Raw genomic sequence first — 16739 nt, 5'->3', positions numbered from 1 at the left:
TTTGCTGAGCGCAGTCTGATGACGCCCGCGGTGACTGACAGGCCAATGCTCCTCACCTGGTAAATCCCAAAGAGCCGCCTCAGAGACGCACAAGTCAGGACCCTCATCAGGCTGTGCACGCGTCCGCAGTTCAGGCAGGGTTTTCTCGAGGTTTTTAGCTGTGGTTTCCAAGGCCCCAGCGTGCAGTGGCTCAGGAAAAGTGTCTGAAAAGGTCATTAGTCATCCGCAATTAGATGTTCTGTATTGTGCAGATGAACTCTAGAAGAGCGTTGCGGTAGTGTAGGAGAATCTCATTTGCTCATTGTTTGTGTAGACTTTAACACATTCACTGGGGCGAGGCAAGGCAGGATAAACATTTAAATTTTTTCCAGTTTTAAGCTGAAAAAGTAGAAAAGTAACAAATGATACTGTCCTTAGGCTCTGTGTATGTGAGCCGCTACATACACGTCCAACAAGCCATGCAATCATACTGGTATAAATCCCTCATAAGCACTTCATTTAAATCCATAGCCTACCTCTAATGCATAGGAAAGGAAAGGTTCAGGGCCTCATTTCAACATGTCAATGAATCGATATTTGAATGCGGCCCAGCAATAAGACGTGGAGTGGAAGCGTGTTCGTTTCAAAGCGCGGCGCTGAAGGAGAGCACCGTCTGCCGAGGTGTGGCCACAGAGGTTTGCCAAGACTGGAGATGTAGAAAGGCCATCCACGGTCAGAGCGATGCTGGCAGTGATGTCAAAGACCCAGCAACCCAGCTACACCGAGGCGGACTTTAGGGCCACAGCGGGAGAAGAGAGCCGAGGAGTGAACTACCTGAGACGGACTGAGACCTTTTCTCCTTCGTGAATGAAATGGTGGAACAGACTGCAATACGGTTGTCAAAGTGTAGCTATGTAAAGCACATCTGCTCACAGCTTTTTGAGCAGGTGATCTCATGTCATGCTTCTCCTTACAGGAATAGTCTGAAACCCAGCTTGGTCACATTCCCTAAACGTGTTGCTCCCGGTCCCAGTTTTGCATTTTGATAACAGTCGTAAAATTAACTAATATTTGCACTCACTACTTCTAATTGTCACAGTTAAATTGGCATACATCAGTATTTTAAAATAAATATATTTTATTATTTTGCCAGGAGATTCCATGGTAAAGGTAAACAGTATATGAACATAAAAAGCATTGTTAATGTACAAACAAGAGCCAGTGAAAATACATTACAGAGATAGCAAATACAAAATAATATTCCAACAGCAGGGTTTCAATGAACGGGCTCAGTCGGAACCGAATGAAAAGGTAGAGATGTCCGTGTGTACGGTCTGTTCCTGCGCCTGCGTTAGTGTTTTTAATGAATCCTAAGGTAACTGAATTTGAAAGTTTCTATTAACGCAACGCTACAACACTTCTGGATAGCGATTCACTTATTCAGCCAATTTACATACATTTTCGGACTGGCTCAACCCAAAAAAAAACGACTGTCTGCTGCCGAACAGGAACGCGATTTTGCAGCGCTTGTGATGCGTCTGATATGTGGGATTCAGGGAGACACTTTCAACCTGAACAGGCCGCCGCGCTGCACTTCAGCGATGCGATTCAGTATCTCGGATTTGAAACAATACAACTAAATGGAGGAATGACATCACGAATCACAGGTATTACGATTTCGGTGACTTCAGCCTTTGTCTGTATGTGACGTAAGAGTGTTGAATATGAAGTTCATGTTTAAAAGTATTCTTTCTTTCATAATATTGTATTATAAGTATATATTTAGACATATTACTTAAGATACATAATAACTGACTGCATTTACAAACAATACATATAAGGTCCTCACCCTTTTGATGATATGTGTATTAGGGCTTATTATATCAGAGCATTCACATCATGTTTTGCTGTAGAAATCTGTATTTGATTTAGAACTACTTTGGTTTAATCTCCGACATGAATACAAAAGACCCGTTAAAAATTGTGCAGAAAATGCACAAATTCTGGGAAATGCAATGATAAAAACTTTTGAGCAGAATTGGCAGTTTTAGATACAAGCACCTGCTGTTTCTTTAACAACAAGAACAACAACAACAACAACAAACGTGAGCGCCGCCCTGTTCCCGGATGGACAGTCCCAGCCTGGTCGGTCTTATCTCAATAGAAACATTTACTCCGAATATATATATATTACATTTGCTGGGTATTTACAAATTGATGAGTTTTTAAATAGAGAAACTATATTTACACACTAGCGAAATTAAAAGTTAGAATACGGATAGAAAAACAAACACATTTAAATACAAGCAAACCATTAGCCAGCATACCCGTCAGTGGGAATGGGGACAGAGGTCAGACATTCAGGCCGTGACAGGGATGCGGGTGGGCAGTTGCTCATTGTCCTCCCAGTGAGATATCACGACGGACTGTGGGGGAAATGGGGTGACCTAGACTGTGCTGCTGCTGCTGCTGTTATTCTTGTTGTGGCACAGTGCTCTGAGCCCCAGGCCGCAGGGTTGCAGATATTTTCCAAGCTTCCTTTTTCATTTTTAAACCAGTTTCTGCTCAATTGAAACGTGACATCGCTGGGACTGACTGAGTGAATCTTTTAGTCAGAAAGTTAGAATTCTTTTTAAGGCATTTATAGATTGGCGGGATGACAGGTTACCTAAATGTGTCTTTAACTCATCCCAGCACCTATCAGTCATCCAAACTCTTCACTTAAAAGTATTGGGGAAACGCATGAACAGTAAACCATGATGATGCTGTAACTGATATTATTTATAGAGTAGGGGTATTGGAAATGAACCAGTCAAATTAAACCACACTGATGCGCAATCTCTTAAACATTGAACTTAACAAAATAATTTGCAAGCTTTGAGTTTCTGATAAGTGCTATGAAGATTGCAAAAAACAAAGTTCAGTCTTGTAGAGGTCGGTTTCCTTTAGTGTATCGAGGAGCAAGAAACCACCTACTCACATTCAATCACATCTGTGTAGTGTTTTCTGGTTTAAATCAGCCTAACTACAGCAGTCACACACTGAAACACGTTGTTAACTGTTGCTAACATGACAGGCATCAACACTGCCTCACTGAGGGAACTGACTTTCTATCTGACGTGTAAAATAATGACCGCAGCGGTCAATAAACCTGTCTTCTCCAGTGGGACCATGACTGATATTTAAATCTGACTGATACTGCCAAACAACACTGATGGGAGAATTTAAAAAAAGGTGAAAAGTGATTTTAGATTACATTGGTCCATTCAAATCCACTCAGAATCTGTGCAAAGCCAGCTGGAAATAATTGAAATGGTCTCCTTATTGAAAATCCCTCCCTTGACAGCACCAGCACTTGTTGAGCAGAGCTGCAGATTATGCCGACAGAAGGGATAGAACACATTCTGCCACTTCTCTCGTCTTTTCTTTTTGTTCAATTGGAAAATAAGACCAAAACCCAATTTTAAATATATGACCAGATATAAAATAGACTTCCTTACTAAGCCAGAACATTCTATATAACCATTGTTTAGGACTTAATAAGCCAATTTTAACGTTGATGTATTGCCTTAAACATGGTCATATTTAAGACAATGGAAAAGCACCACAAAGTCATTAGAGAAACAAAGTTTAACCATATAATGGTATGTACAATGTATGCCAACCAGAAATATAGAGTAAAACCCACTTACCGAGCTCTGAACCCATCATGCAATGAATTTACATAATGTAAACCTGAAGTTTTAAACCATTTTTAGGGGTCTGAGCCACGGAGCTCTGAAATTCAAGGGTACAGTTTGAAGTCCAAAAAAAAAGGTTAAGAGCTTAATAAGACTTATACACAATGCATCGGTCCTTTCAGGCCTTAGTGTTGTAAAAAAAAAAAAAAAAAGTAAAGCAAAGACAGAGCATCTTTGAAAACTTTTCCGGCCTTGTCTTCCCCCTGTATTGTGCAAAGGAATGTCTGAAAGAGTTTTTCGGTGCCCTATTTGTCGTCCTTGTCATCCTTGTCGTCCTTGTCGGGCTGGCTGGCGGTGCCACTGTCCTCTGAGGTGGGGGAGGAGCCGGGGCTGTCGCCGGTCTTGTCTGGACTCTCCTCGGCTCCTTGTGCGTCCTGCCCCTCTGAATTCTCCAGCATCTCCTGGATTAGTGGGGGCATCGACCCCGGGATTTCCATTTTGAGAGTGATCACGCGCTCTGCCCCTACAAACAGGAAAACACACTTTTTGAAGTCTGGCCTCTGGATCCTCCAGGCTTGTTTTTTTAATTGACCTCACTATCCTGTTCTCAATTTTCTATGAGTGTCTTTTGTATTCTGTGAGGTATGAAATTATAGGATATACAGGAGCATGTCACATTAAAGTACTGCCAGATCATCTCCAGTCAGTGAAAATGCCGAACTACAGCAGGTTGACAGGAGTGTGGCAGTTCACTGAAACGGTTCCTCACGCCGAGTTTTATTCTAGTCTAAACGGAGCCAAGCGTGAAGCCCCTGTGCGTGTCTATGCCAGGGGGAAGACTGCCCCCTCACTAAACTAAAACAGCAACTACATATTTTAAGCATCTGGACATCAGTATTTCATGTGGTTAATGCTTGCACTGCTGTGCGGACATCCACCTCTCTCTGCACTGCTGGCAGGCAATTGCGTTACTGGGAATTCAAGGGGACGGGATGATGTGGGAGATCTTGCTAATATAACCCCTGGCTGACTGTTTCTTTGCCGGGACCAGTTCTTACCTTTCGCACTGATGCTGCGCAGATCTGTAATTTTCATTAAAATCTTTGGAAACATATGCGGTTTACTCGGTCTCCGTTTCCTTATGTAGATCTTTAAAGCCTCGAGGAGCGGCTCCTGCAACTTATCGACTTTTGCTGGTTCCTCCAGGTCTTGCCGGTCTGTGGATGAGATCACACCACTGTCACACAAAATAAATAAGGCTGGGAAAGAGCAACTTTGATTTGTGAAACTGTGACTTTCCATAAGATTATCCAAATGTGTAGGATGACTTTCATCAGAATATTCATGTGGATTTGATTTACAACAGAACTTTAAGAGCTTGACAAGGAATGACAAATGCCGTTATATTGCATTGCTATGCCAGTATGGTGTTTAATCTGAAATCGATTAAGTGGTTGCAATTATTAAAATTGCCAGAAGATGGCAGTGCTCACATATAAAACTGCTGTTTTCCAAGAGCTATCTTTGAGCATATATTCACAGTAATATATATTATATATATACATACACACACACACACACACACACAAATGTATTTTTTTCAATTTTCAATTTTGAGATAAGCACAGAACTATGTCTTATCTGAAACAGTTACACTCCTATTACCACAATAGGTCAATACTAGATGACACAGATGAGTTTAAATTCAGGTAGAGCATAAAACAGTTCCAGTTGAATCAGGTGTCCATAACTATCTTATTCCAGCTGGTTTTTAATATTTTCTTTCCAACAAAAGATTTTCAGGCTGCATATCTGCTCAATTCTTCTGCTCATTTCTTTGTAAATGTTTTTCTTTCATTTCCAGAGATGTAATGTGGAATTAAAGTCAGAAAGTCAGCAGCAACTTGAGTTATGGATAGAAAAAAAAAAGTCCTTTTCTCATCCAGTTGCTTTCCTCTTTCTATTTCAACCCACTTTGTATTTTTTATTTTATTTGCTTTTATAGCCACTGGTACTTCTGTACATTTTGACTGTAGTCTGTACTTAATAAAAAGTAAAGCATTGTGGTTTCTTGCAAATATCCTCACAGAATACCAGTCCTCCTGAAGGAAAACTATAGCTATACAACCATTAGATTATATCTCCTTCCTTAGAGGCAGGCCATAATATAGTCTTATCAGGTTTAAGAGCTGTATCCAAGTGAATACAATGCCAATAAAATGTATCTGTTATTTATTTTCAAAGGAACAGACAAGGAATTTGAAAGGTTATGTCCACGGAGCCAAATCGTTACTTGTTTTAAAAATGGCCTTCAGAGAAAGTAACATAGCAAAGAAGGGCGTGTTAATTCATTTATTACATTAAATAAGACAAGATAATGTTAGCTGGATGAACGATGCTTCACTCAGGTTTATTTATTCCCAGCTGACACATAAGTATTGAGCTGGTCTGTGTTCAAGAATGCAGGCACATGTGTTACAGCAGGCTCATCAACAGTCTGAATGGGAGAAACCTGGACTGAAATGTACATGTGATGTTAGACAGCTTATTTCTGAATATACAGCACTGAGGTCACTTGTTTGTATCATCTGGGTCTGCAAACTCAACACAAGAACAAAACCCTTTAGGCATGTTCTAAAATGTGATCTGTTGTTTCGTCCCCCTCAACTAGCAGCCCTGCCTTGTCCGCCCCTGTGTGCGTGTCCTGCCGGGACCCTGTGTGAGCTGGAGAGAGCCGCACCTCCGGAGATGAGACAGATGGCACTGAGGAGGCCGGTCTCCGTGTCGTCCATCTCTAAAGGCAGGAGCTGATTGGCAAACGTGAAGACGAGGTCGGTGAGAGGGCCGAACCCCGCGTTGTGCATTTGCGTTCGGTTCAGTGTAAGGCCGTCGGAGAAGGTCATGGTGTCCTGGTCCGGCGTGTATCTCGTGCAGATCCGGAGAATCTAGATTGAGGTGCGAGAAAAACAACGGCACTGCATTAATACTCCTGATGTACAAGCATACATGATTTTTATATCACACACTCACACTTACAAAAGCTTGAAAGTTTGAAAATGAAAATGTATTCCTCAGAATATATATAAATACAGAAAGTCTACACCCCCTTGAACTTTATTCACATTTTGTTGTGTCATGCCTCCGAGTTTCATGTATTTAAATGACGATTTTTTCCACTTGGAGATATATACTCTCTCTCTCTCTCTCTCTCTATATATATATATATATATATATATATATATATATGCATGTACACACACGCAGGGCATTGGAACCATCTGCTGCCTAATGAAGACTGCCTTCACTTCTGAAGCAGTTTGTGATCATTACATGCAGCCTAAAGGTCCTTGCCTGTTCTTCCAAGAAGCAGACCAGTTAGGTCTAATCCTGTAGTTGGCCGCATCACTTTCATCTCTGCATGGTAACAGGCTTCTAAATGAGTGGGAGGCAAATGCATCTCTGTGGCAAATTAACCACAGTAACAGGCATATTGAGCTTCTTTTGAAGACAGCAACCCACACAGCAGCTATACAATAGCAGTGCTTTTAAAAGCATCAGGGAAGAAATGGACCGTGCTTCTGTATGGACTGCTTCCCTCAAGACAGACATCCCCCAAATAAAGATCTGAACATGTTGGGGGACAAGTACAAATATAAAGATCACAATGGAAGAGAGGGCAGCATGCTGAAACACACATGTTAACTGGATTAGTCCCCACCATATAACATTATTATTTTAATACATAATGCACTCTAGTGGGTTTTAAATTAATTTGAGTGGACATTTGACAACACATTTAATTCACTTTGGCAGTCTGCCATGGAAGCCATGAGTACTGAAGTCTACAGTATGGAGTATATGTTTTCAAGAAACCCACAGAGAAGGAATAATAAATAATCCTTTTATTAGTATCTTTCTCCCTTTAAACGTGATTTGAATAATGATGTTCACAAATAATTCACTTTATATCGATATCCATCTGAAATAAATATCAACATCAAACCTGCCTATATTGGGGACTAAAAATCAACCCCAGCCGGTATTAGACAGAAGCAAGCCATGTTTGGGGGACTTGGCAACTGTATGGTTTACTACTGAAACAGCCCTCGATTGGTATACAGAGGGGAAGTCTGCAAGTGCCTTTGAATAACACATCCATTGAATACAATTTCACAGACAATGCAAAGATGCCTTATTGCAGATTACCCCCACAGTATCTGCATTCTAGTAATTGTGTAGTTCAATCCATGAGGAATTACCAGTAATTATCATACAGCCGACAGCATTTACAAAAGTACAATTTCTTCAGTGGTTTCATCTATATCCCATGTCAAGGACGCATGCTACCCACTCCTCCAGCGATACCTATTAGAAAGACCGAGATTCATCACCAAATCAGTTCTTACTTACATTGAGGAAATTTAAAAACAAATTCAATTAACTGTGAAGTGGAATATTACCTAATCTACAGTAATATGTTTGTAATTAGATTCCACAATCCATTGAGTAACTATTTGATGCTAATTTTGATTTTATGTTAGCCTAATTGAAATCGTACCGCGTGATTATGTAGCCTTTTTTCAAGATGACACCTTGGAGCTTGGCGCACTGGGTTGAAAAACGAGATATTAACACAGAATAAACCTGTTCACTGTGCACCACGAGGCTTTCCCTCAGCCCTTATTGTTGGATTGTTGCTTTGATTCTGCACTGGAACTAGAGGTCAGCAACATGATAGGTAAAAAGCAATTCTGAAAATCTTCATTTGCCACTTATGGCAAATGGAAAAGGGTTTCACTGGAGTTCGGTACACTGCGTGTCCAGCTCTCTCGGTGTTTGCCATGACCGCAAGAAATTGAAAAAAATTAGAGGGCACGACCAGAAATCTTGCATTCCAACGCACAATTAGTTGTTCATGATAAACCACTCAAATGATCAATCATCTGGTATAAAGATGGCATAATATCTCAAGTGCATTAGCTACTGAACCAACACAAAATGTAATGGAGGTTTGAAAAGACTGAAGCGGGGAGCATCTGCGGGCAGACTGTTGCACAGATCCTTGATACAAAATGGAACTAAACTCTCAGTCAAGTATATTCCATTTGGAATCGAGCTTCATCTGGCCACTGGATTGGATACTAAGAATCTGCTAACAGATGGGCCAGTTATCAATGAAGTTCCCATACTTATCGATTACTCAAACAATATTGGTACATTATTTCCATTCTTGTTAAGACCTCTATGAGTAAAATTACTTCAAGAAAATACTTGTCTGAATATGATTTAAAAATGTTAAAATGATATTATCACTGCTTGCAAAGTTACTCTGCACAGAAGTGTGACACACATGACAGGAAGCTGCACAGGATTTGGAATGTGCAATCTATACAAAAGGGAACGTGATTAACTTTACATCATCATCATATATATATATATTAGGACTAGACATACGAGTAAATGCAAGTATCTCTTTAACAGAAAAGTGACCTCAGCAAAGTCAGCATACTGGCAATTCAGTATTTATGAAGTTACAAACACAGTTTACATCCAATGGAAACTACACAGCATTTAAAGCATTTATAATATGATTTGACACATTTAAAAAAACAGTTAATGCATAATTTAGCTATTTTACAGAAACATAAAAACACACAAATAGCACAGCACTGGCCTCTAAGCTGGACAGGTCTTGTATCTCAACACACTGAGGCAGGGGCAGAGGTTCTAGTTTATATAAGTCGTATTTGAATGAGCTAAACGCTCCTGGAGTCGGCCAAGTTTGAGCTCAGCTGAACAGAGCACATGATTCTTGGTTATTTAAAGCTGGCATTGCTTTTGGATGTTTTTAATGTGTTTTGGGTCACAGTACATTTACTTTTTAAACTTTTAAAACGGAAAAGGTGCTGCATACTGAAATACAAATCTGTTTACTTGACTTTATACAAAAAGCGAATTCCATTTCCCAAACGTTTTGAAAGGTATCTGTTCGAAAGTGTAATAGACAAACCACCCCAAACAACTCATATTGATGTAGAGAACCGCACTAAGATTGTTCTCAAACAGCACAACCAAGTGATTCTTCACTTTGTCAGGTCCTGTAAATCATAATGGCTTTTATCTCTTTGTGTGGAAGAGTTAGTCAAGTGTTGCTTATCATAACACTAGTAACATTGACAAGCATATAATTAGTTATAAATTGGTTCTGCTATACAGATGGGACCACACACACAACAAAAAGGAAAGCACATCTACTTCTAAGTGCTGAAAGGGGAACAGGAAAAATAGTTTCTTGGGAAAATAAATTGCTCAACTTTTTGTTTGATCACTGCAAGCTGTAGGAATCCCTACCATCTTATTTATCAGTCAGACAAATGCGTTTTATAGTACTTCAGAAAGGTCTAAAAGTCCTTCTATTAAATAAAGTACTGTTAGTACTGCAACTGTCTGATGGAGCACAATTATATTGTGATGCCACTGAGAGATTTCACATTTTATTTTGCGTACACCACTTTCAACACACAAACTATTTCTTTACATGATCAAAAGTTCAATACTTCAATGTGTATCTGATGATTATTGTATATATATACACATATACATAGACATCATTTTCTGGACACATACCCCTTACAGAGGGGCAGTGTAGTATGTTAGGTGTTTTAAAATGATCTGTAACAGGCATTTTCAAACAAATTCCGAATGGCTTGCATTTAATTTTATTATTTGATATATGAACCAGAATGTTGATGTAACAGATTTATGTAATCTTCTTTATTGGACTATTTCATAATAGAGATTTGTATGGTGTAATTAGCTAATTAAACGTACACAGAAAAACTAAGGTGTAATTTTCACAGGACTGTTGAACTGCCTGCTCAGTTCAGTTCCATTTTCGCGCAGTTCTGAGTCGGTTCAGTGGAAAGTTCAGTTTCTGAGTTCTTGTTACAGAGTTGTCAGTGAGCTGTCCACAGAAATGAAGCAGTGAGAGAGAGACAGTCAAATTGCTGCAGTTCAGAGATGGTAAAAAGTGAATAATGCACATTAGTTGAAAATAAGTTGAAAAGATAGTCAGTTCAAAAACTCACTGACTTAAAAGCCACTAATCCTTATGGACCCAGAAATGTGAACCTAGGCACTGATATCATGGCAGTTTGTAAATAGCTGAACAGCACCTACCAGAATGTCTAGGCAGGCAGCTTTGAGAAGAGTGATTTGGTCAGCGATAGTCAATCCTGTGAAACCAGGCACTCTTTTTGCAAATTCCACAATTTTGATAATGCACTTTGTGGCCAGTTCGCTGAATTTGTCCCACAATCCGAGGTCTAGTCGTACGCGATGATCTGCACTGGAATTCTAGGAAGAAAAACATGAAAGAGAGGGTGAGACTAACTTCATTTAAAGGGAGAATAAATCCAAGATTCATGTTCTTCACATTTCAAAAATGGAAAAGACAAACTCCATTATCATGTGTGTATAAATATATAAACTTAGGATCCTATTCACTGACAGATGTGTTTCCTCAGAGGAGGGTGGAGTGGGACAAATACACAATTCAAACATACCCGTTCTCTAATTTCCTTCCTATTAGGCTGTTCCTAACTGCCTAACTGATAGTTAACAGGGTATCTTTTTATCCCAAGCACTCCACAAATCTGGCCTGTATGATACTCAAGAAAGCCCACCTTGAATCACATTTGAAGTATGCAAAAAAACACAGGATATTCTGTAGTCATATGGCAAAACGTTTTGTGGTCTGACTAAACTAAAATTGAACTTTTCAGCCTAAATGCAAAAAGTGTTATGTTTGGAGTGAACCCAACAGATCACCCAAAGAACACCATCCCTATTATGAAGCATGGTGGTGGCAGCAGCATGTTATGGGGATGTTTCTCATCAGCAGGGACTGGGACACTTGTCAGTATAGAAGGGACAATGAATGGAGCAAAGTACAGAAAAGTCCTTGAGGGAAAACCTGTTACCTTCTGCAAGAAAGGTGAAATTGGGATTGAAGTCCACCTTTCAGCATGAAGATGACCCGAAGCGCACAGACAAAACTACACTAGTGGCAAAGGAACAAAAAGCTAAATGTCCTTGAGTGGCCCAGTCAGAGCCCTGACATAAATCCAATCAAAAATGTTTGGCATGACTTGAAGATTGATATCCATCAACACTCCCCAAAAAACCTGACAGAGATAATGATCAAATATTGACAAATCTAGGTGCAAAGTTGAAAGAGACCTATCTCAATAGACAATAGACAGCTGTAATTGCTGCCAAATGTGCCTTGATCAAGTATAAACTCAGGGGAGTGGAGACTTATCCAATTATGAGATTTCAGTTTTGTAATTTTAACAATTTTATCACAAATCAAAACTTGTTCCCCTCAACCGTGTGGAGTGTGGTGTGTAGATTAGTGGACAAAAATAATAATTGAAAGTGTATGAAACTGAGACACTGACACAACAAAATGTGAAAAAGAGTTCAAGGGAGTGTAGATTTTCTATAGGGACTGTATGTGTTAAATACCATGCTGAATTGTCTTTCTTGACAGGTAAATAGCAGCATTTTGATGTCAAAATACTACGAAAGTGAAGGCATCCAGACTGAGGCTCCCTGTAGAAACAGTGATAAGACAATCTCTCTCACTACAAGAGAGTCTGTGATCATGATAAAAAAACAAAAAAGTGAGATGGAGCACCCATTAAGAGATATGAGATATGAGATATGTAAACATTGTTGTCACTTCATCATGGTTTCCTTTTAATGATCTAAATCAACACAGCAAATCTAGAGTTCAATTAGTGCACTTTAAAATGCGACTGAATGAAACAGACACACCTGCACAATCACTCTGGGAAGCAGTAAAGTACTGTTTCACACACCTCATGAAAGCAGTGAGGAGCATGAGAATAATACAACCCTACAACCATCTGATTTGCTTTTATGGATCAAAATTACTTTTGAAACATAACATAGTGATATTAGTATCACTGTTGTGGACCAAGGGTCAGATGTAAAAAACAAAAAAAACAGGAACAGTGTAGAAAAATACGGCTACCAAAAATTATGATTTGTCACTTGTGAAAAAAACAGACAAAGAATCGAGGTTTCAAAACAAAACAATCCAGAAAAGAACCAACAAACCAGGAAAGGAAAACTCCCATATCAAGATACTTAACACCACAGAGCTACCTAGACTCAGATTTGCCATTGTCTACATATTCAACATATATGCACTCTGTCAAGTGCTCTCCACTCCAGCATACCTCCTCTCTCCCACTAACACCTTGATCCAGCTTTTATACTATGGTCAACTTAGTCCTGGCCTCTAGACCCAACCATTAGAAAATAGGGGTGACAAAAAGAAACATGAAATCATGAAACCCCAAACATACATTTCCAAAATAGGTTTACATGAAAATAACTTAAAACTTATAATTAAAGGTGGTGTTTGATTATAAAACAAATCTAAACTATAAACCAAGGAAATAACACTCCAAACAATAGCCCTAACCCCCTCCCCATGTCAGCAATAAGGTGACTCGGGTCTCTAAAGTACCTTACCAAGATGGTCTCTGTAACCTTCCCCTACTTTCCCCAAGATGGCCACTCCCCACCCCAGGTAAGCCTTGTTTGTTCAGAAGGTTTTTCAAACATCTTAGCAAAGGGATGGGCCTTGCTCCATCACAATCACAATTAAACTTAATTCAAATATAATTATATATATAATATATATATATTTTTTTTTAATTATTTTTTTATTAAGTTAGGCTTGGAGATCTCAAGGTAAATATTTATTTACTGCAACCGACTGGTTTAAGTCGTATTTACACCTTCACCAGCACACACTATTGTCTCTGGGGCAGGCCGGCAAAAGAGTTAGTAAAGGTGTGTAGTCACTATTTAATTATCAAAATCAAAATGACTGGTGCATTTGGTCAGTGACTAAGTGTTGGTGCTTTGGTCGGTCTGCAACTAGAGACCACATAGACACAGAACTCTTTGCAAGTAAACTGTAACTTCAACAGCTCGTTCCTATAAGGTGTCATTCTTTTTGCATGAAATTAACTTTCACAAAGATCTGAACCACACAGGTATACTTATCTTCTTGTTGCAAGCCTTATTTTTTCATAATATCATATGCATAACATCTGTTATTTCTCATTGCAACTCTTGTTTTAGTGTACTTTGGGAGACAAATTGTAGTGAGGTCTTCAGGGATATCAGCATCCAATTTGTGCCAATGAGGCCCTACACCAATCCCGGTGATTATGAACCGTTGCAAGTACTCTTGAAATCTTCAGTCTTAAGGGTATTGTACTCATTTACCTTTAAAGCTTGACATTTCAACAGGACTGTAAACCAACTTATATTATTCTATGCCACATTAGGATACACAGTGTTATTTATACTCAGCATTAGGAAGAAGTGAGTTTACTATGACATAACCCAACAATTAATTATTTGCCACTTCCACTGTTTAAAAAACAAACAGAAGCAAACTGAGCTGTCAACGCCACAAAACCACTGTTTACCTCCTTCATTTTATGTCTGAATTATTCAGAGAAATTTTAGGAGTTCTGGATTGCCAGAACTACACAATTATGTTTTTTTTGTCTAAGCATTTGTTGGTTGTTTATTTGATTTTGAACAGTTTACACCAAATAGCCCATACGTGACGCCTCATTTAACTTCCGTTGGGATCCTGCAAGTATTTAAATTCACAGCTGGGTCAGACACACACAACGAAATTATGTCTAGCTCCGGGCCAGGCTACACAGTCACCATGCTCAGATTAGAATATATTTTCTGGTTTGCAGACACAGTCCGAAACCTGCAACCTTTTGTGCATTATGTATTTAACTGAAGAAAAATGAGATGTTGTGTGTACTATGTGTGCACTATGTGTGCAATTTGTATAATATGCACAATATTCTTGGAAACATGCCTTATGATTAATGGTGAGAGAGTCAATTAAAATGCTGTAGTTCAGTGAAGGTAAAAATTGAAGAATACAGAACAGAAGTTAGAAAAGATAGTCAGTTCAAAAACTCACTGACTTAAAAGCACAGGGTGTTGTATTTGTTAATCCTTTATTGTTACTTTTAACTGCGAACGTTTGTCTGACCACCAATTCTTACAGACTTTGTAAATCATGTCCGAGAATCGTGACATTTTCCTTATTTAACTTATGTTCCAAATGTACGACAAAGCAAATTGACAAAAAAAAAAAGGGGGACATTATATTTTTTCTATTAATTTGACTGTTTACGTTTTGATTAAATTAAAGATGGATTGAGAATGTTATAGCATATAAAATAATATATACCATGGCAATGGTGAGTTTATATAGATGTTTAGTCATAAAGTCATACACATTTCAGTAAATGTTACTGTGTGGATTTGAAAGTACCATATGGTCATGACATCCTAAATCGGTGCATGCTCTATTGCTAGACAAGACTAACTGGCTTTGAAAGATGTCTGTATTTCAACATCTGAGATGTGTGGTTGTCAGTGGATCATAATCATATGCTAATCATACAGCAAGACCTCACTGGAAGGAGTAAAGGTGACAAGGGTTGCAATCCTCCTTCACATTTTGTACAGTTATTTAAAACCAGATTGCTGATATAGTAAATAACATGAATGTTCACCAAATAATGAAGAATAAAATAGTACAATTATTGCATTTGACCTTCCTCAGAAAGAAATAAGTGTTTCCCATAGTTATATAATATACAGTAGGTAAAATAAATCAAACATGGCTTACCAACTATTCAAAACAGAGAAGGAACAAGAGCTGTTGGATTTTGATCTTTTCCCAATGGAACTCATCTGTACAAGATTGCCTTTTAGAGATATATCACCACTTGACTAAATAAATTCATTCACAGCATTTAAAGTGGATGTTGTAGAGACGATCTGTTTTTGGTCTCAGGAGAACATTAGTTGGGTGAAGCACTAAACATTATCTTCAGTTAAGTGAAAAACATTGTAGAGCTGCACTTAAATCACTGTGAATGAGCTTTACAAGCTCCCGTGCAGTACTGCAATTACAGGATTTGTCTCAAATGGACTGAATGAAACAATACAAACTAAGCCCCTTGTTCAATGAGTCTAAATTTGGATGCTAAAAACAGCAAGTCTTAATCCTTAAAGTACTGTGAAGAGGCCCCAAGGAACTGTAGGTTCCTGGGTGTATATCTGATTTCTCTTTAATCTCAGCCAATTATTATTTGAAACCAATCATTTCATAAAGTAAGACAAGGCAGCTGCAGGGGAGTGAAACTGAGCCTTTACATATTCCTTCTAACAAATAAATCGGAAGTGTTTTTTCAAATCAATACACTTAATAAGACTAAAATGAAATGTTTATATCTTATTAATACATATAAGTTCTAAGCTGTAATAATAATATTCAACCAGTTTGTTTCTAATTTAAGTAAAATGTTAAGTTTGTTAGTGCCATGTACAGGTCTTAAACTTCATCAAGTTCAAGTACTGCTTTATAAAACATTTCTGTTGGTGATATATTTACCATATATAAATACATACTGGTTTATGCAGAGGGTAATAGCAAAACCCATGTGAACAGATTGCCTGCATTGTACTCAAGATTATGCCGTGTTTCAGGTTATAATAAGATTGCAGAAGACCACCAGACAGATGCTGAATTCAACACAAATGTAGTAAACAGTTTCTCTGTGGGAATCTAGATTTCTCTGTGTAGGAGTGATACATAGTCCAGATAAGGCTATGAGAAGGTTCAGATTCAGGCCACTTCCAATATATGTCTTTAAAATCAAATAAATAAAAATACTCCATAATAATCCATAGATACTTTTCATGTTGGTGTCTCATGTTATGAGAAATGTTCCTGGAAATCTGTTTTTTACTTCCCATCACTATGAATTTGGATTTTTTTTAGTTCAAACTTTCACAAACTCCAAAGCACATTTTCTACTCAGTGACAGACTTGTAAATCACTTCAGACTAGGATTTCAATATTTCATAACATAATTGGTACCCTAACTTAATCTGCTGAAAGTTAAGCTCCTCTTCTTTTAAACAAAG

The 16739-nt window shown here is 38.4% G+C and overlaps 1 protein-coding gene across 1 annotated transcript in view; it reads right to left on the bottom strand.

Annotated features, from left to right (window-relative positions):
• Window positions 1–1097: 1097 nt before the first annotated feature.
• Window positions 1098–16739, bottom strand: part of LOC136760356 (retinoic acid receptor beta) — a 59712-nt gene continuing 44070 nt past the window's right edge. Inside the window, exons 5-8 of the mRNA XM_066715720.1 lie at window positions 10839–11015; window positions 6400–6604; window positions 4718–4876; window positions 1098–4182 (exon numbers count right to left, since the gene is read on the bottom strand). Of these exons, the coding sequence (XP_066571817.1) occupies window positions 3965–4182; window positions 4718–4876; window positions 6400–6604; window positions 10839–11015 (759 nt within the window). The 3' untranslated portion in view covers window positions 1098–3964. The remainder of the gene's footprint in view (window positions 4183–4717; window positions 4877–6399; window positions 6605–10838; window positions 11016–16739) is intronic.

The sequence above is a fragment of the Amia ocellicauda genome, chromosome 10, assembly GCF_036373705.1.
Source record: "Amia ocellicauda isolate fAmiCal2 chromosome 10, fAmiCal2.hap1, whole genome shotgun sequence".
In the NCBI taxonomy this organism is placed as follows: domain Eukaryota; kingdom Metazoa; phylum Chordata; class Actinopteri; order Amiiformes; family Amiidae; genus Amia; species Amia ocellicauda.
Note: the sequence above shows the minus strand (reverse complement) of the source record. Positions and strands in the feature narration are given on the sequence as shown.